The 21,149-nt window shown below is 48.8% G+C and overlaps 1 protein-coding gene across 4 annotated transcripts in view; it reads right to left on the bottom strand.

The window, feature by feature from the left end:
- The window catches only part of SUFU (SUFU negative regulator of hedgehog signaling), a 561,046-nt gene that overhangs the window by 370,455 nt on the left and 169,442 nt on the right, over positions 1 to 21,149 (bottom strand). For all 4 annotated transcript variants that reach the window (XM_086922691.1, XM_086922692.1, XM_086922694.1 and 1 more), the window contains exon 4: positions 13,185 to 13,327. In XM_086922691.1, coding sequence (XP_086778817.1) covers positions 13,185 to 13,327 — 143 coding nt within the window. The remainder of the gene's footprint in view (positions 1 to 13,184; positions 13,328 to 21,149) is intronic.

Genomic DNA, 21,149 nt, shown 5'->3' with positions numbered 1-21,149 from the left:
AGATCTTCGCATTGAAAATGCTACTATTAGACTCTTCCCCGATTTCACACTTAAGGTTCAACAGGAGCAGCATTTATTTGACGGAATAAAGAAGGAGCTCCGCGATCGTGGCATCAAGTACATGATGTTCTTTCCGGCACGTCTCAAGATTTTAGCGAAAGGGGAAATCTTTCTTTTGCATGTCTCCGGAGGAAGCCCACTCTTGGCTGGAGGAGCACACCCAGCCGCCGGGAGATCCCAGGCCGGGAGGCAATTGGAGGAATAGGACTGAACAATCTCTGACTTCTTCTATGGGCTCCACAGGGAGGGAGCGTCGACAGCAGGACGGCCCCAGACTGCCCAGCAGGAACAGGACTCTGAGTCTATCGGCTTCACCAGACATGGGGGGAGGCGGTCTGGGCTGCCTTGGGGTGCAGGACGCGACTGGAGAACACGTAACGTATAATACTTTCCATGTGCCTGGGACTGCTGGAATGGTAATATGGTGGATAGTGGGGTACGGGGAGGGGTGTCTCCAACTTCTCTTGGACACTCTGGTTTGAAATGCTTATGATGTTACGGGGGAGGGTGAGTCACGAACTGTCCTTATGTCGGAGATGTAGATTTCTTGTAAAGTCCCCCAGCTTTGGTTATGGTGCGACGTCTAGCTCGCTACAGGGATGGGCCGGGTGGAACCCTCGGGTTGCTGAACTGGTTATTCTATGCACCCCCTAGGCTTTCGGTGTGAGGGCTATAGGCATTCTGCTTGTTGGGGTATGTCGGGCCATGTTAGCCGGCGCAGCAGGGTAGCGGGGGGTGGGGGGGAGGAGTGTAGGGGATCGGGGGGAGCGTTGATTGTTTGCTTTACGCAAGTTTGTTGTTGCACTATGCTATTGTTTTGGCCCCAACGGCACTGATGGTGGGCAGGCTGGAGGTGGGAGGGGTGGGGGGGGGTGGGCAGCCATCCCTCATAGTTGGTGAACATTTATGGTGCATACATCCAAGACACAACTAGTTACTATCCTGTCCTGGAACGTTAATGACTGCAGAATAAAATTAAGCGCACTATGGTGCTCTAATATTTACGTAGACATGCCCCGGAAATCGTCATCCTTCAGGAGACACACTTGATCGGGATCCATTGTAAGGCCCTCAATAGATTCGGCTACACGCTGCGGGTCCATGCAGGCTTTACCACTGGCTCCAGAGGAGCGGGGATCCCCATTAAAAACTCCTTGCCACTGACAATTGGGAGGCAGTGGTTGGACCCCTTAGGGCGTTACGCGGCACTGTCTGTCCGGTGGGAGGGTCTGACAATCAACCTCTGTTCACTCTATATTCCCCCAAAGTTGCATAGTACGACCTTCCCTGATATTGGGAAACTGTTATTGGAGCTGCCACCTGGGGTTCTGATCCTAGGGGGGGGACATGAATGAGGTCATGGCCAGGGAGCTGGACAGGTCACAGGTTCTGCTTACCCGGGGGGAGGGGGCCACCTATGAGATTTTGTGCATGCTATGGGTTTGGTGGAACTATGGAGGGCACATAACCCTCATGTTCGACACTTTACACACATTTCCGCAGCGCACAGCTCAGGGTCCAGGATCGATTATATTTTCGCTCAGGTGGGTCAGATGAGCCTCTTCAAGAGGGGCCACCATAAAGCTAGAGAGATCTCGGATCACTCCCCGGTGGAGGTGCAATTGTGGGGCCCAGAGTAGGACTGGACTAAACCCCCCGTCTTGATGCCTTCCTGTTTAAAGATCAGAAGTTTCAGGAATAGTTTAGGGAGCGTGTAGACCAATATTTTGAGGAAAATGTGAGTTCAGTTAGCTCTCATGGCATAGTGTGGGAAGCGTACAAAACTGTAGCTAGGGGCTTTGTACAGGCGGAGGTGGGGGAAGCGCCGCAAGGAAAAACACGTACAAATTGATAAACTAGAGCATGAATTTCATGCCCTAGAGGACACTACGTGGGCGACGCAAGAGCAGGAACAGGACCGGAGACACATGTTTCGACTCAGAGAAAGAACTGAGAGACGTGCTTTCTGACCAGGCAAGATCACGTGCTTAGGCCACCCAGAGGCGGGTGTATGACCTAGGAGACAAGGCTAACAAGATGATAGCCTGGCTTGAGAAACGGGACAGGGACCGTAACTGGGCGCCAGGAATTCGAGTGTTGGATGGGATGGTGCAGGACAAGAGCAGGGATATAGCGGAGGAGTTTGCGCGCTATTACGAGACAATATATAGATCACAAACTACTAGGCGAGAGCAGGATTGCGGGAATTTCCTTGCCCCCCTACAGTTGCCCACCCTGGATGCGGCAGATAGAGACATTTTGAAGTCTGATGCCATAGGGGACCTACAGGCCGGGAAGGCGCCGGGTCCCAATGGGCTTCCGGTGGAAGCGTTTGGGTGTGTCTCAAGTAAAATAGCTCTGCATATGCTGCGCATGTTCACCGAGGCTAGGCAGGAAGTGAAGATTCCGAAGGACCTTAGGTCCGCGATGATTGTTGTGATCCATAAGGATGGTAAGCCACAAGACTTGTGCAGCTAATATAGGCCCATCTCCCTTCTTGATTATGAAACAAAAGTCCTTGGAAAGATCCTGGCCACGAGACTGGGGGCAGTGATCCAGTCTCTGATCCACCCGGATCAGTCGGGCTTTATGCCCCACAGGAATACGCGGCTTAACCTGCGGCGACTTTTTGGAGTCCTGCAGGCGGTATCTGAACGTCCTGGAGTACCAGCGGCTTTACTATTCCTCAATGCCCATATGGCTTTTGATAGCATAGAGTGGCATTATATATATGAAGTTTTGGAGAAATTGGGCTTCGGAGACAACTTTCAAGCGTGGGTAAGTGTAACGGGGTGGAGGGTAACGCTGCTGATTCAAGCTGGTGGACCCCTGTCAGTAATCACGCCCCTTCTTTGCCACAGAACTCATGGGGAGCAGAGACGGATGACTGGTGGAACAAACAGGAGGGCTGTGCCTTTAACGGCGATGAAGTAGTACGGGAAGACACCCCCCCCTGTGACGTACTCGTCACTCTCAACGAATACGGCAAGGAATGGACGGACACGCCTTCTCGTGACGCATGGACAGGAGGAGGAAACAAATACGCGGAAGAGGATGAGCCAGTGTGCCCAGACACCGTGGGAACGGAGAAGAGGAGAGCGAGGACGGAACGAGGTGGACCGACGAGGAGCAGTGACGGAGGGAGAAGAGACGAAGAATCCCGTAGGAGCTGCGTCAGGAGGCCCGCGATACCACGCTGCGCCCAGCCACACTCCAGGAGGAGGAGTGTAGCTCTCACAGGTGCGTGACCTGGTGGCTGGCTGGTGGGGTAGACAGGGAGCCGCCGTGTAATTTAGTGTATAGTCTCCATACCAGTGAAACCTTCCCCCCTTTTACCTACCTCCCTCAACCTGTGTTCCTTCACTCAGTCTCCCACACTAGTCCTGCACTGTATATAGTCTCTGCACAATCACCGGTGCCCTCACTACCCCATGTTACCCCACAGGAAAACCACACTGAGAACGCAATCCTGAGAGCATATCTCTTTTCTCTTCCTGCATGTGGCGATGGAGGCCGACCCGGGACAGAGACTCGGAGGAGGAAGACGAGAGGTCAAGTTCCCACAGAGCCCGTGACCTAGCAGCCACATTGGATCCGGCCACACTAGCCAGGGAAAGGAGGGCCCAACGCAAGAAAAATACCTTTATCAAAATAAAACCACGTTTACCTAATACTGGTGTCAGTGTCCCTCCATCTGAACCGCAACAACTGGTGTCAGATGTGGGATCTGAGCCCTCCTTCCCGATAACAGAGATGGATCAACTTATACAGCATTTAATCAAGGGACAAGAAAAATTGGAATGGGCAGTCGAACGCCAGATGACATCGGCCCAGGCAGACCGCGAAACATTCCAAACAGCAATGTCTGCTCAGATAGAGGGATTACACAAAGCACTGAAGGAACTAGGTAGTGCACCGTTAACCGAAAGAAGAGCACCTGTACCGCATCCATCCGGGGTGTCACTACAGAAATTCCACAGTGGAGAAGACCCAGATGCCTTCCTGACTAATTTTGAGAGGGCTGCCCGAGCTTGTGGTTGGGCAGAAGAGAAATGGCCATTTTTTCTAGTGCCGCTATTATCAGGGGAGGCGCAGGCCGCTTATCAAGTAGCTAATGCTACAGGAGTGACTCCATATCGCGAGATTAAAGCCATAATACTAGACCAGTTAGGCATGGATGCTGAAACCTACCGGGTCCGGTTTCGAAAGGAAAAAGGAGCAGCAGGCGAAAATCCAAAAACGCTGTTCTACCGTTTAAAGACCTCAGCAGATAAATGGATCAGACCTGAGGAAAAGACCGAAGAAGAAATCATGGACTGCATCTATTTAGAGCAATTTATGGATGCCTTGCCCTACGGGACACAGAGATGGTTAAGGCCACACGCCGGACTGACCTCACAGCAGGCTATCGAAATGGCTTCCACGTATTCTAGGGCACAACCCAAGGCATACCCCTGGGATGGTGAAAAGATGAAGACTCCAGCAACCAATAAAATGGAGAAGAAAGCCCGACCAACCCTGGAAACACCAAGATTAAAGCCTCCCAGGCTCGAAATCCCAGTGATGAGAGGACCACAGTGTTTCGACTGTGGAGAGTGGGGCCACATAGCCCGTATGTGCCCAAGAAAGAAAACTACAGAAGAACCCATGGAAGTCGGCTACGCCCCTAGAGCTGTGATGTATACAGCCGAAATGGGACCCTCTTTTTACGTAAGGGTAATGGTTAACCAGAAGTGGGTGAGGGCATTACTAGACCCTGGGTGCCGTCAATCATTCATGCAGAAATCCTTTATCCGACCTCATTAACTCATAGAGGGTTCTCAGACGTAAAACCCTATGCCCTAGCGGAAGTAGTGATACAACCGGTAGGCAGAACCCCTTGTACGGTTATGGTTGGAGCGGTAGAGACTCTCCCAGAGGATTTGATACTGGGGGTTGACAATCCTGACTTCCTAGCCATGTTCATGACACACCCCCAGATATCAAAAGGAAAAGCTAATGACGCCTTCATCACGGCAGATCCTTAGGCCATAGACCGTAATTTCCGGTTTGCACAGGCGAACGACTCCACGCTCTTCAATGCCTGGGAGTAGGCACATCCCTTATCCTAGGTTCATTATAGAAGAAGGATTACTATACCGGGAAGGAAAGGTGGGAGACCCCAAGCAGCTTCTGGTACCCAAAGTTTTCCGAGAACAGGTGTTATATTATGCAAGATGTAAGTCTTTTATTCTCTCGAATTTGTCAACCATGAGTTCATGCTGTTAATATGACCTACTCCCCATTTTCAACATACTAATTTTAATTTTATTACGCTTGAAACCCCTCAGGAATTCAATTTCTTCATACAGAGGTTTTCTACAATGATAAATGCAGATGAGCACCGATTAATTAGGTATGCCCCTTACAAACTGTGTGCTTATTTAAATAATTTAACTTTGGTATGTTTTATATGGGTTTAGTAATCTGTACCCAATTATTGACATTAATAGGTTGCTAGTCCCCTACCTGTCCTGATGAAGACCCCGCCGCAAGGGCTCAACCAATTCCTGCATTATCTGTGGGTCGAAACGTCGACAACCGTCCTTTATGTTCCAGCCCCATACTTGAAATTATTACATATAATGTACTATATGGGGCATGTGTTTGTTTAAGTGATATTTGGATTTATGATCGTCCTTACATCTCAATTGATTCATAAATGTTCAAGATTTCTGTCTGTTTTTATTGTCACTATTCCCTACCTGCACTATCCTCACCTTATCACCTCTCCCGTACTCCCAGGGGCACTATTCAACCTTTCAAAAATGAGTAATGTTGGATATTATATGCTGGTTTCATCTACATTGTGAATAAAACATTGTAGACTCATTAAGTGTATTATTATTATTATTGAATTTGTGGAAATTAATGCTTTTTCGCTGGGACCCCTTCCCTCTCAGAAACTTTATGTATTGCGGGCACAAGTACAAAGCTCAACTGGCTTCTCGGCGTTTGAGTTGCTTTATGGAAGGCAGCCTAGATCTCTTTTAGAGATAACCCGGGAGGCTTGGGAAAGGGAAGAACAAGAGGAGTCGAGATCACTTCTTGAGTACACAACTCCTACGGAGCAAGTTGGGGAAGTTGAGGGACCTTGCCTACTCCAACCTAGAACAGAGCCAGGTACGACAGAAAAAAACCTACGACAGAGGAAAGAAATGGAGAACACTGAATGTGGGGGATTGGGCCCTGGTGCTACAGCCCACTTCGACGCAGAAGTTCCAGAGAGAGTGGAAGGGGCCTTACAAGGTTATTAAGACTATTGGAAAGACCACCTAGCGTTTACTGATATCCCCGGCCAGAAAACAATGTTTTCATATCAATATGCTTAAAAAATGGCTAGGATCGCCACCACGCAACGCTCATTTCAGTCTGCCTATGGCTACTGAGACCTCAAGCTTAGAGGCTCTTCCCATAAACCAGGAACTTGAGACCGACAAGAAGCAGGAATTGGAGGCCACCCTTAGGCCTTTTTCCGATATGTTTTCCGATCGACCTGGTTGTACCAAGCTGATCGAGCATAGAATAGAGACTGAGCCAGGGAAGCAGGTTAAGCTAAGACCATATAGGATTCCCGCGGCCAGATGTGAAGCAGTAAGGAAGGAGGTACAAGAGATGTTGCGCCTCGGGGTCATTAGACCGTCCTGTAGCAACTGGTCTTCACCAATTGTTATGGTTCCCTAAACAGGATTGGTCCACAAGATTTTGTATGGACTTTAGGGCTCTAACCTCCATTTCCAAATTTGATGCTTACCCTATTCCAAGGGTCGATGAATTAATTGAGCGCATAGGAGAGGCACGATACATAACGACCCTAGACCTCACGAAGGGGTACTGGCAAGTGCCTCTTCGTGAGGAGGATCGGCACAAAACAGCCTTTTCCACTGATGAGGGACTGTTTGAGTTTAACGTGTTACCGTTCGGCCTACACGGAGCCCCGGCTACGTTTCAAAGGTTGATGCATGGGATCTTGCTTCCCTTCCGAGCCTTTTGCTCCGTGTACCTTGACGACATAGTCATCTTTAGCGATACTTGGACAGAGCACTTAGAACATATACGGACCATCTTGTTCGCCCTCAGGGAGGCCGGGTTACACGTTAACGCAAAAAAACCCAGAGCAGCATACACAAAGGTGAAATATCTAGGGTACATGCTCGGTGAGGGAGCAATAGCACCACAAAGAGAAAAAGTCAGAGCAATAAAAGATACCCCTTTTCCACACAACAAAAAAGACCTAAGAGCCTTTCTTGGTCTCATAGGGTATTATAGAAGATTCATCGCTAACTTTGCCGACACAGCGAGCCCACTAACCAGTCTCCTCCAGAAAGGGGTAAGCCCTAAACGATTTCAGAATCCTTCCACTGAAGAGATACATGCCTTCGAGGGCTTGAAGGACACTATAACTACCAGCCCCGTCCTCATACCAACAGACTTTGACAAACCTTTCTTTTTGGCCACGGATGCCTCTGACACGGGCATCGGGGCTGTTCTCTCACAGTTGGGGAGGGATGGGCTAGAGCACCCCCTATTATTCATAAGTAGGAAATTGCACCCCAGGGAAAAGAAGTATCCTACCATAGAACGGGAATGTCTGGCAATACGGTGGGCTATCGAGAAACTGAAATATTATCTTGAGGGAAAGCAGTTCACCCTGTTTACGGACCATGCTCCATTACAATGGATGTACAGGCAAAAATCACAAAATCAGAGGGTCCTAAGATGGTTTCTCTTCCTACAGCCGTTTTCATTTTTGATACAGCATAGAAGGGGCCGGGACCATGGCAATGCTGACTTCCTGTCTAGACTACAACCACTCCCCGATCTGGAGAATCCAAGGGGGGAGGAGTGTAACGGGGTGGAGGGTAACGCTGCCGATTCAAGCTGGTGGACCCCTGTCAGTAATCACGCCTCTTCTTTGCCACAGAACTCATGGGGAGCAGAGACGGATGACTGGTGGAACAAACAGGAGGGCTGTGCCTTTAACGGCGACGAAGAAGTACGGGAAGACATACCCCCCTGTGCCGTACTCGTCACTCTCAACGAATACGGCAAGGAATGGACAGACACACCTTCTCGTGACGCATGGACAGGAGGAGGAAACAAATACGGGGAAGAGGATGAGCCGGTGTGCCCCGACACCGCGGGAACGGAGAAGAGAGGAGAGCGAGGACGGAACGTGGTGGACCGACGAGGAGCAGTGACGGAGGGAGAAGAGACAAAGAATCCCATAGGAGCGGCGCCAGGAGGCCCGCGATACCATGCTGCGCCCAGCCACACTCCAGGAAGAGGAGGAGTGTGGCTCTCACCGGTGCGTGATCGGGTGGCTGGCTGGTGGGGTAGACGGGGAGCCGCCATGTAATTTAGTGTATAGTCTCCATACCAGTGAAACCTTCCCCCCCTTTTACCTACCTCCCTCAACCTGTGCTCCTTCACTCAGTCTCCCACACTAGTCCTGCACTGTATATAGTCTCTGCGCAATTACCGGTGCCCTCACTACCCCAGGTTACCCCACGGGAAAACCACACTGAGAACGGAATCCTGAGAGCATATCTCTTTTCTCTTCCTGCATGTGGCGCTGGAGGCCGACCCGGGACAGAGACTCGGAGGAGGAAGACGAGAGGTCAAGTTCCCACAGAGCCCGTGACCTAGCAGCCACATTGGATCCGGCCACACTAGCCAGGGAAAGGAGGGCCCAACGCAAGAAAAAGACCTTTATCAAAATAAAACCACGTTTACCTCATACTGGTGTCAGTGTCCCTCCATTTGAACCGTAACAGTAAGGCTGTTGTATACTGAGCCACTTGCGAGGGTCCGAGTCAATGGGGCTCTGTCGAGGGAGTTTCCTCTGAGCCGAGGTACACGACAAGGGTGCCCGCTCTCCCCGACCCTTTTCGCCTTGGCTTTGGAACCGCTGGGGTGCTGGGTACGGACGGATCCCTTGGTGTGGGGCATAGATCTGGGAGGGGGCTGGGAGGAGCGCATATCATTATATGTGGATGACGTATTGTTGTATGTGCGGCGTCCGGCTGCTGCAATCCAGAGGCTGATGGTTATTCTGCGTTAGTTTGGCAAGTACTCTGGCTATCGTATCAATTGGGACAAATCCCTTGGCCACATACTAACAGGGCCGCAGCCACATCTAACTGAGGACTGTGGGGGTCTGGTTTGGAAGGAGACTTTTCGGTATCTGGGTGACTAGGTCGGAAGCAGAATTCCTACGTTTGAACATTTCGACCCAACTGGAACGGCTACGTGGGGACGTAGAGCATTGGAAATCCCTTCCGCTGTCCTTGATGGGGCACGCTGTTTTATTTACAATGATGGCCCTTCCCCGGCTTCTATATGTGCTACAAAGCATGCCCTTTCCAGTCCCTGAACAAATTTTTAGGGTGGTTGAGTCGGAGTAGCGCTCTCTGGAGGCTGCCCAAGAATATCTCTCAAGAAATTACAGCGGGGCCATACGAGGGGGGCCTCGCGGTCCCAGATGTCCGTCTTTATTATTGGGCAACACAGCGGATCAACATCAATGGGTGGGTGTTTGCCCCGCTGGAGGAGCCGGCATACAGAATGGACCACATGGCCTTTAGTACGGATACATACCAATCAGCTCTCTGTACGAGGGGCAGACGTCGCTTGCCGTTGCCGCCCCAAACGGTGGCGGTAGTGGAGGTTTGGAAGCGGGCCACGAAATTACTGGGCTGGGGGGGCAAAACTCACGGCGCAAACCCCATTGTGGTACGGGAACTTCCTCCCGGAGGTTACGAAACTTTAGGGTCCTCGTAAGTGGAGCCTCATCGGTATCGATGTACTGGGGGATATTTGGAAAAGGGGGGTATGATGGGATTTGACACCCTGCAGGCGGAATTGCACATGGGGAAGGGGGAGTTTCTACACTACCAACAGCTTAGACACGCTTTACACAAACAACTGAGTCAGTGGAAACAACTGGCAGATTATGCCCCACTGGAGGACAGGTTGCTGATGGATCCCATGATAGATAGAGCTATCTCCCTCACGTATAGGAAGCGCATTAATAATTTGGCAGACCCGCTGGGACCTCTGAGGTAAAAGTGGGAGTCGGACGTTGGACTGTTAGAGGACGATGACTGGGGGGAGGCCCTACAGTGTCCTCGGGAAGTGGCAGTACGAGCTAGGTTTAGACTGGTCCAGTTACGCATTTTACATCGCTCATACACCCCGCGCATGGTACAGTATAGGATAGGGTACACCGACTCGCAGTTCTGCTTAAGGGGGTGTGGGGAGGAGGGCTCCTTCTTTCATAACCTGTGGGAGTGCGCCAGAGTCCGGGCCTACTGGTCCAGGCTGGCAGACATTATGTCAGAAGTGGTGGGCGAAGAAGGATCACTACGAGCCTTGCTTAAGATAGAGACCTTTGAACTAGATGCTTCAAAGCAAATATTCTTCAGGAATATGACTGCGGTATTCCAAATTGCTAAAATCAGTACTGATATTTTGCTCACCTGGTCAGCCTCGCAACTGAAACTTTTCTTAAAATGTTTTACTCCGAAACTGAGTTTCGAACTCGACTTTGCACACTGTAGCAAATTATCTATGTATAAACTTTTCGTTGAGACATTGGAGTACAAGCATGTACTTACATAGGGTTTTCCCTCACACATGGAGCAAGGAGGGCAATTACTATGCTGCGATTAGGTATCTTACCAGTGTTAGTTCTTACATCAAGATGGTCACCAGGTGGATCCCCATTATGTACTCTTTGTCAAGGGGGTGATCAGAACATTGAGCATCTCTTATTTGCATGCCCTAGCTCAAATGTAGTAAAAGCACGGTCAAGATATCTTGATCCCATATACCGAAAATGCAGAATTTCAAGTGTAAAAGAATTGTTATTTGTGTGCAAACAACCACCTAATGAATTTGTATGTTACAACTTCTATACATTTTTAAAATCTTTTTTAACATTATATTAATTCGTAACGAACTTCTTTTCTTGTAAATTGATTTTATATAATATTTGTGGTCCTCAGTTGAGTACCGAAACAAATAAAAACTTTTTGACTTGACTGACTTGAAGTCCCACTAGAGGCTAGATGGCATGTCCTGGGGTTGACGAGTGACGTCACTTGGCCTAAGTGGGACAAACAATGGTTGGCCCTGGCAAGTATGGTCGCCAAGAGGAATATAGCTAGGTTGTGGGGGAGTGATCTCTTGCCAACGGTGGAAGAATGGGAGATGGACCTGGACTGGTGCCAGCGAGCGGAGAAGGTAATTTATACTAGTCGAGGGTGTCCCAGGAAGTGGGAGAAAATATTGGGGCCATGGAGGCGATATAGGGGGGAGGTGATGGATACCCAATCTGTGGCTGCTCCTGATTAATGTATACTGGTTGTCCCTCGGGAATGTGCTGTTTTTGATGCTTTCATGGGTTGCCCTGCCTCCTTTGACCGACCGAACAGCTATGGTTGATCAGCATGGGCGTGCCACGGACCTGGAGGGATAGGGGGGAAGTGAGCGGTTGAAGGTGCACTGAGGGTGGCCCCCTTTCTATCTGTGACTTCAGGGGCGACTCCGTTACTGCATAAATGTCTTTCCAGGACTTGGATTTATGTAAACAGGACCGTATGTTTTACCTTGATTGTATGCTTGATTTTACTTGTGAATCCCAATGAACTTCCGAAGTCGACTGATGTGCTATTGTATGGAGCTTGTTCTTACAATAAAAAGATATTTTGTTTAAAAAAAAAGAATATACTACTGCGCCAAAATCGAGGTGAGATTAAAGAAGCATTGGCATAGCCAATAGGTCTCGCCTTTGGGACCTTATAAGTGTTTAGCCATGCAACAGTTGATGTTGTTGCCCCAAGGATATTGTGCTGGATAACCAAACACTTATAAGGTCCCAAAGGCGAGGCCTATTGGCTATGCCAATGCTTGTTTCTATTTGAGGCTTATATTATGAAAAACTCCTTTTTCTCGAGTCTCATCCAAATGACAGAAATAGTTCCTACCTTATCTTCCCCTGCATTTGAGTATTTTCACTGAAGGTGTGTCATCTGGATGACAATCTTCAGTCTTTTTCAGTAGACCGATGGGAGATCTTCGCAAGGTCATATTTCTCAATCAAATATTGCCACCAAGAGCTTTTCAAGCGGTGGCCTATTTCGGAAGGTGGATGGTAGGCTTTGCTGTATCAATACCGAAAATATAGCTAAGGAACACCCTCCTTCTTACACGCTTTGTCCGAGAGAGCACATAGTCTCCAATTTGGAAAAGTACTGGTGGCCATTAAGGTAATGGTCCTTTAAGAGGTGGAGGTCACTAAAAGGTTACTGGGCTGATAGCTGCTGCACTGTAAAAGAAATCCACAATTCTTATTCCTAGACCTTTGTAGCGAATGTAAACACCAACATTCAAGTGTATTCAGTGACCAGAAAACCATAATTTACTTTAACAAGGTACCATCACTAATTACACCATAACCAACTGAATATTTAATTCAGATTTGTTCCCTCACCACATCATCGATGGCTGTCTTTTTCAAGCTATGGTGCTTTGAAGATGGCCGCTCTGCCCCAGTGACTTATTCCCAGGCTCCTGTTCTTTCTATTTTTCAAATCAGTTGATGTAAGAAATCATGAAGTAGAGTATTTCCATTCCTCAGATAAGGAGCAGGTTAGCTCCTACCTGGAGCAGGCTTGGCAAGTAGCTCACAGTGAGGGAGATGTTGAATATTATTAATATCAACAAATATGCTATTGGGCTAGGTGGAAGAACTCAGGTTGGGAACGAAATGTTAGGTGACCACTGTGAGATAATTAGGACAAGGAAGCATTCATGCTTACCCCTGGATTAGAAAAGATTGGACACAGTAGTGCAGACACATCTAGGTTAAAAGAGTAAAAACAAATAAAATAGGAATACGTTCCTCCAGCATAGACAAATTCTAGAAATGAGTTAGGGCATTAACAAAATAGTACCAAAACATGGGTACTTTCTTGGATGTAAAAACAAAAATCAGTTACGTTTCTTCACAATTTAAACTGCAAAAGTTAAAACAGAAATCCCATACATTTAAATATGTTTGTGCATTTTCGTGTAAATACCTGGAGAAATGAAACCATTCCAAAAGGTGTGCGCACTGGCTGCATTTGAGGATCTTCAGTCAGAAGCATATGCTGTATTCTGGACTCACTGTTGTCTAATGGGCTGTGCCACGAGACATGGTCGCCACTACAGAAAGTATTTTCTTAAAAGGGGAAAGAGAAACGGGCAATTACTCTTGAAGCATCAAAGGCGGTTAATCAAATACGGATGCATGCAACATTATTTGCTTTTTCAATTTGAAAGCCATTTCAATGAAGGTAAACATTTCACCAGATGTCCTTCCTAACAATCATTTGGCGGTAAAAATGCAATTTTTTGAAAGAACACCAAATCACTCTGTTTCAATGTACATATTTTGAAATTGTTTTCTTAACCTTAAATATTAGTATGTGGATGTATTTGATTTATGCTATCAAAAGTATCATTGTGCAGATATGTGGGCTTCATACAGGTCTTGCTTTGCATTTCAGAACCATCTTTGTAAAAGGCACTCTCATTGTGAAAGAGGCAAAATGCCTTTCCATTAGACTGAAATATTCTAAAATTGAGAACATTACCAAACGTCTGAAGAGTAGAGTAGCCCTGGAACTGTATCTGAGAGGACACCTAACAGGTGGTTACCAATGTTCTACCACAACACTGAGTGCCGAATAATGCATAGGTAATTAAAGATTTACTAATCTTAACTTCACACCTGCATACCCCGACTATATATCATCAACCTCTTCTATTTGCGAAGATTTGAAGAGTAAATCTACTATTAGCAAGTCAAAATAGTGGTTGTCTAAATTCTGCACTTCGTAACATTGCCGATCATTTTGTCACTCACTATTGTGATCTACAACAGATTCTGGCTACTATATACATTTAACCGAATCCTACCTGTACACAAAAGAGTGATCAAATACAGATTATTTTCAGAGATAGGCAATCCTTACTCAAGATGCCCGATTTATGGTCCTAAATCCACATTCTTAGTGCACTGGTTCACTCTGATCGCTTTGTGAGGCAGACTGTCCTTGGCATAGCATAGAGATCACACACAGGGACAGTGGCGGCTGTCAGCAATTTAAACCGGTAGGGCGGCGGGGGCGAGGTTGAAGAATGAAACAAAACATTTACCTGCCGCTCCGGTCCGCTCTGCTCCCCTGCCGATCCGCCTTGTTCCTTCTGCTCATTTAACCCCATAGTGAGGAAATATCACACAAAGGACCCTAAAGCAGAGGTACCGGGAAATGATCTAATGAGATCATAGGTCTTAGAATGGAATGTACAGGGCTCTGGCAGACAATGCCAGTCATTGCCACTTGGAGGGAATGACCCTTACTTCACCTCGCCTGCATTCTGTTGGCTCTGAACTCGGCATACATTTCACTCACAGACCCTGGGGTGGGAACAACTTTTACGACACCTCGCCTGCATTACACTGGCGTTGAACTCGTCACCACACACTACTCGCCCATAGCAGGGGGGTATCAGAATGGTCGACAGAAAAAACATTATGCACAGAATCTGCTACAAAATATATCGGCCAGAATACATACTACCAAACCAATAGGACTAACAACACAATCTTAAAGTATGTATAGGCAGTCGTGGCCGGCATTACAGGCGGGTGGGGCGGAGGGGGGTTGAAAATAGGGTAGTCGCACCGCGGAGGGGGAGGGGATTAAGGGAAAAATAAAAATAAAACAAAAGTAAAAACTTGCCGCCCACTTTTAGTGAAGTCCCGAGACTCCCGCCGTCGCTGCGTTTGAATTTCTCTCGGCTCGTCATCAGGAAGGCAGCAGGCCAGCCTCCCTCCCCTCCACCACAGCATTTTTAATTGGTGCGGCCGCTGCCCCACCCGCGTCATTTTCTCTCTGTATGCTGCAGCATACATAGAAAACAGGGAGAGTGGGTGGTGTTTCTCGAGGGCAGGGGGGAGTGGCTTGCCCACTGTTGTTAATACAGTCAGTATTAACAACAGTGGGCAAGCCACTCCCCCCTGCCCTCAACAAACACCGCCCACTCTCAACCAGGAACTTCTGCTTTCTCGCTGTGCGAGAAGGCAGAAACAAATGGTAGTTATTACGGTAATAACTACCATTTGTTTCTGCCTTCTCGCATGGCGAGAAAGCAGGGGGGTGGCGCCCAATCACCCCCATAGAGGAGCTGGCCCAGAACAGGGAGTCTGCCCTGCTGATCTAGCAGTCTTTTCTTCATTGACTAATTGGTGCCTGCATTTTTCCTCCACGGACTATAAGTTAGAAAACGGATGTGAGGACAGCCTATACTTTGGTTAGCTCAGGTAATGGATTTTTTGAAAAACACTGCCCACCATCATGGGCCCTACATTTTAACCATTGTCCTATACGTTACATAAATACTCCTCATCCTAACCCAATAGGCTGTTCCTGTATGAACTTCTGGAAAACCTCTGTTGCACCAGTACACAGTGCTTGACCAGAAACAGGACAATAGCAGTCACTCATTGTTCATGCCTGTTTAACAGTGGCGGCTCCTCTACGGGGATGTTTGGGCGTCGCCCCCCTGCTTTCTCGCCGTGCGAGAAGGCAGAAACAAATGGTAGTTATTACCATTTGTTTCGGCCTTCTCGCACGGCGAGAAAGCAGAAGTTCCTGGTTGAGAATGGGCGGTGTTTGTCGAGGGCAGGGGGGAGTGGCTTGCCCACTGTTGTTAATACTGACTGTTTGGGCAGCCTGAGGCCGCCCAAACAGTCCTTATTAACAACAGTGGGCAAGTCATTCCCCCCTGCCCTCGAGAAACACCGCCCACTCTTCCTGTTCTCTCTGTATGCTGCAGCATACAGAGAGAAAATGACGCGGGTGGGGTAGCGGCCGTACCAATCAAAAACGCTGTGGTGGAGGGGAGGGAGGCTGTCTGCCGCCTTCCTGATGACGAGCCCAGAGGAATTCAAACGCAGCGACGGCGGGAGTCTCTGGACTTCAATAAAAGCAGGCGGTAAGTTTTACTTTTGTTTTATTTTTCCCTTAATCCCCTCCCCCTCCCATACCCTCCGCGGCGCAACTACCCCATTTTCACCCCCTCACCCACCCGTAATGCTGGCCTCGACTGCCTACACATATTTTAAGATTGTTTTGTTAGTCCTATTGGTTTGGTAGTATATATTCTGGCCGATATATTTTGTAGCAGATTCTGTGCATAATGTTCTTTTCTGTCGACCCTTCTGATACCCCCCTGCTCTGGACGAGTAGTGTGTCACCACGAGTTCAACACCAGTGTAATGCAGGCGAGGTGTCGCGAAAGTTGTTCCCACCCCAGGGTCTGTGAGTGAAATGTATGCAGAGTTCAGAACCAACAGAATGCAATCGAGGTGATGTAAGGGTCATTCCCAAGTGGCAGTGACTGGCATTGTCTGCCAGAGCCCTGTACATTCCATTCTAAGACCTATGATCTAATTTCCCGGTACCTCTGCTTTAGGGTCCTTTGTGTGATATTTCCTCACTATGGGGTTAAAGGAGCAGGAAGAACAAGGCGGACGGCAGGGGCGCAGAGCGGAGCGGCAGGTAAATGTCTTGCTTCATTCTTCAACCTCGCATCGCCGCCCTACGGGTTCTAATTGCTGGCAACCGCCACTGCTGTTGAACAGTTTTAGGATTCCAAGAGAATCCCTGCTGCTCTGATCTGCATGACCTGTGGGTTTTGGAGTAGAGGAAAGTGATCCATCCAGAAGTCACATGGAGTCTTGCATATAAAATATTCTTCTTAGCCCTTACAGTTCTGGAGATATTGTTACCGTTCAACTGCACCTTTAAACCACATAACTGCCCATATGTTGAATGGAACTCCTAGATCTAGTGGGTGCCCTAGGTCTTTTGGGTCCCAAGACACCTGATCATTTAATCATGACCAGCAAATCACAAGATACAGGCATTTAACAATTTGGTAACTCAAACACATGCCATGGTTGCTTGCCATTCATTATGTAAGACTTCTTCTAGTGTGTGACTTCGAATACATATACTTCTTGTCCATGCCCATCCTGGGAGAGTGGCAGAAACGCCACATATGAATTTAGTCCTGAAATCTGGCACTCCTGGCTAGGAAAGAAGCCTCCAAGATATAAAGATGCTTTTGGTGTAGAGCGGGAGGTGCAAGCCAGTACAACCAAATCAAAGAATGGTATAGTATAATTCTCATGTGCCCACAACTATTCACACTATAGTAACAAGAATTGGCAGAGGCAGGGCAATAGGTCTCACCTTTGGGGCCTTATAAGTGTTTAGGCAGAGCGACTGACTTTGCCAATGCGTTTAAATTGTGCTGTAGACAAGTGTGGCTGTTGTGCAGCATGCTGAAAAGTTGTAATAAAGTGTCAGAAGCATTTTTGTTACCTTATATATGACCAAGGCGGCATTATGTCCAACAGAACGACCATATTAAAAAATGTATGTACAATAAAATATTTCCTCATTTTTCTTATGTTCTTGCAATGCTGGCAACTTGTTTTTGCCTATTCCAACGGTTGTTTGCTAACGTTTTTTTTGGAGGGGGCATAAACAATTGGAGGTTGAAGGTTGTGAACTAGTACCTGTATTATAACACTAGCAGCGGCCAGACGCTAACACTAGCAGCGGCGAGACGCTAGGGGAGAATCAACAGATGGCAGATTCCGAGAGCAGGCTGAGGTGGTGTTGAGTGATGATGAGGTGGTGGTGGTGTGCGGTGGCCCGAGTGATGCTGCGCTGGCCCCGAGCGAAGCTGCGCTGGCCGCGAGCGATGCTGCGCTGGCCCCGAGCGATGCTGCGCTGGCCCCGAGCGATGCTGCGCTGGCCCCGAGCGATGCTGCGCTGGCCGCGAGCGATGCTGCGCTGGCCGCGAGCGATGCTGCGCTGGCCGCGAGCGATGCTGCGCTGGCCGTGAGCGATGCTGCGCTGGCAGTGAGCGATGCTGCGCTGGCCGTGAGCGATGCTGCGCTGGCCGTGAGCGATGCTGCGCTGGCCGTGAGCGATGCTGCGCTGGCCGTGAGCGATGCTGCGCTGGCCGTGAGCGATGCTGCGCTGGCCGTGAGCGATGCTGCGCTGGCCGTGAGCGATGCTGCGCTGGCCGTGAGCGATGCTGTGCTGGCCGTGAGCGATGCTTTGATGGTGCAGCCGAGTGATGTTTTGGTGGTGCAGCCGAGTGATGTTTTGGTGGTGCAGCAGAGTGGTGTTTTGGTGGTGCAGCAGAGTGATGTTTTGGTGGTGCAGCAGAGTGATGTTTTGGTGGTACAGCAGACTGATGTTTTGGTGGTGCAGCAGAGTGATGTTTTGGTGGTGCAGCCGAGTGATGTTTTGGTGGTGAAGCCGAGTGATGCTGTGGTGGCGCAGCCGAGTGATGCTGTGCTGGCGCAGCCGAGTGATGCTGTGCTGGCGCAGCCGAGTGATGCTGTGCTGGCGCAGCCGAGTGATGCTGTGCTGGCGCAGCCGAGTGATGCTGTGGTGGCGCAGCCGAGTGATGCTGTGGTGGCGCAGCCGAGTGATGCTGTGGTGGCGCAGCCGAGTGATGCTGTGGTGGCGCAGCCGAGTGATGCTGTGGTGGCGCAGCCGAGTGATGCTGTGGTGGCGCAGAGTGATGCTGTGGTGGTGCAGAGTGATGCTGTGGTGGTGCAGAGTGATGCTGTGGTGGTGCAGAGTGATGCTGTGGTGGTGCCGTGACACAGTGTCTTTGCTAGTTACAGTGGTAAAGAAGGAACTCCCTCCAAATGTGCACGAGTGAATAATTAATGCGGATATTAAATTTGTAAAGCGGTTTCGCAATACGTACATAGCAACACCATGGTGCGAGAGGGATGGGCGGAAGAAGAAGCGAGGAGGCCGGCTCAATGATGTTATTTTATTTGAGGTTACAGCACCAAAATAAAAAGTCAATATGGAAGAGTTGAAATCGTGTTCTCTCCCTCACTATGTCTGGGTCCTCTTTCCTCTGATCCTTGGCCGTTCTTCCGTTTTGAGGGGAGGATGCCCCAGGAGGCTCGCAGGGGAGAGAAGCAACACAGAAAAGAAGCGGTTAATAAACCCTGTCCTTGCATTGATCTGGCAGGACAGAACCCTTCACCGTTTAAAGGAGCCAGTAGGAATGCGGAGCATATATAAAGGGCAAAAGAGAGGTGGACTGAATATGAGGGAGAAGCCCGGTGTCTGTGAAAACAAAGAGATACGATTCTCTGATCGGGTGCTGTGTAACACTTTGAGACGCCTCGGAACCAGCACAGCCGGTCAACACAGAAGTGACACGCAACAGTGGTGAGGCCAAATGAGGCAAAGTGATATGGCGAGAGGGATCGGGTAGTTGTTGGCGATGGTGGGTGACACACACAACAGTGAATATATTTGGTGAACCCTTAATCTAACCTCCCCGACGACCCTCCCAGTTACTCCCTCCTTTCACTCCCTCCCAGGTCACGTACTGCATCAGCTGCAGCTCTCCAGCGTCCTCCGGGGGCGTCCACCACTCCTCCGTCCAGGAGTCGAGTCCTTCGTCTCCTTCCGCGTCCCGAAGGTTGGAGCCCTCCGTGGTATCCTTCCCGTCACGCACGAAGCGCCGCTTCAGGTACGGCTCTTGTAGCACGGCATCCTCCTGCAGCACGGCGTCCTCCTGCAGCACGGCGTCCTCCTGCAGCACGGCGTCCTCCTGCAGCACGGCGTCCTCCTGCAGCACGGCGTCCTCCTGCTCCTCCCTTTCCTCCAAGCACAATGATGCGCCTCCTGGTTCTCGGGTTCTGCCTTTAGTGGGCACGACCGTGCCCCTCCGTGTCTCGATTGGTTGTAACATCCCTGTAGGCAAGGAGAAGCAGGTGGTATTAACTCCTGCTTCCCCGGTCCTGATGTAGTGCTATATGCGGTTGCAGTGTCCTGGGGATATAAAGGCAGGAGCGATAGCGTGGCATTCCCATCGACCCTCTCACACATATATATGTTGATATTGTATTAATTTGAGGAAGTCACTCCCTGAGATACTGTTGAAATAATCTTCAAGTTGTAAAACTTGTGATTTAATTAATGTTTGTATAAACCATTTATGTAGCTATGAAGACCAATGGATGACAGCATGTTTGACGGCATATGTAATGTCAATGAATCAAATTGCTTTTGACAGAGTGAGTCGTTTTGCAGTTCCATTAAATCTCCACCGATTGTATTTTTACAATTCCCAAAGTTGCCGCCCTCCAAACTTTATTTTTGCATTTTCTTGGAAAGCAGATGCAATGTTATTCAGCGGCAGGCTTCAAACAGGTTTTAAATACAATTACCAAAGTGTCGTAATATAGATAGTTTATTTTTTATAAATCAGGATTAATTGTGATTGGTGCATATACAGTCATGTTGCTGTTCATCGAATGTGTGAGTCCACTCTTGTGTGTTATAAAAGAACACAGTGTTGAAACAGAATACAGAGTGGTTGTCGTTTGTCTACTAACTAAAAGCCTCCCAGTGCTTTAAAATATGCTACACCTTGGCGAGTCACATTGAACAGCTGTGTGCCCAACGCCATCCTGTTTGCACCGTCATGGCGTCGTTTAACTCTTCCGGGCTTGGCGCTTAAGTCGTCTTTTGTTTCAAATGTGTGTCCAAGTGGTTGTATTGTGCTGGTCATCAGCTTTCAAGATACGAGAGCTTTCTTGCACATTCTGAAGTCGATAGCTTCCTTTTCATTTGCGTTACTAAGCAATCCTGGGCTGAGCCAACTGTTAAATTAAATGAATCCGGTTATTCGTGTTTCCGAGCATCTCCTAAGAAACGCGGCAAAACTTTCAAACCACGGAAACAATGTCGTTGTTGCAGGTCTGAGGTGAAAGTCGTAGACCGTACACGCAAAAAAAGCAGGGAGGTGAAAACTGCTTCCTGTTGCCATACAATGGAGTGATTGAAACTCCTTCAAGTATCTGTTTAGGATGAACAACTACATTTGCCAGGCCTAGGTGGTGGTTACAAACGAATTAGTTAGAACAAGCGCGCGCG

This window comes from Lissotriton vulgaris, chromosome 5 (genome assembly GCF_964263255.1).
Source record: "Lissotriton vulgaris chromosome 5, aLisVul1.2, whole genome shotgun sequence".
Lineage (NCBI taxonomy): Eukaryota > Metazoa > Chordata > Amphibia > Caudata > Salamandridae > Lissotriton > Lissotriton vulgaris.
This window is presented reverse-complemented; position numbering and strand designations above follow the sequence as displayed.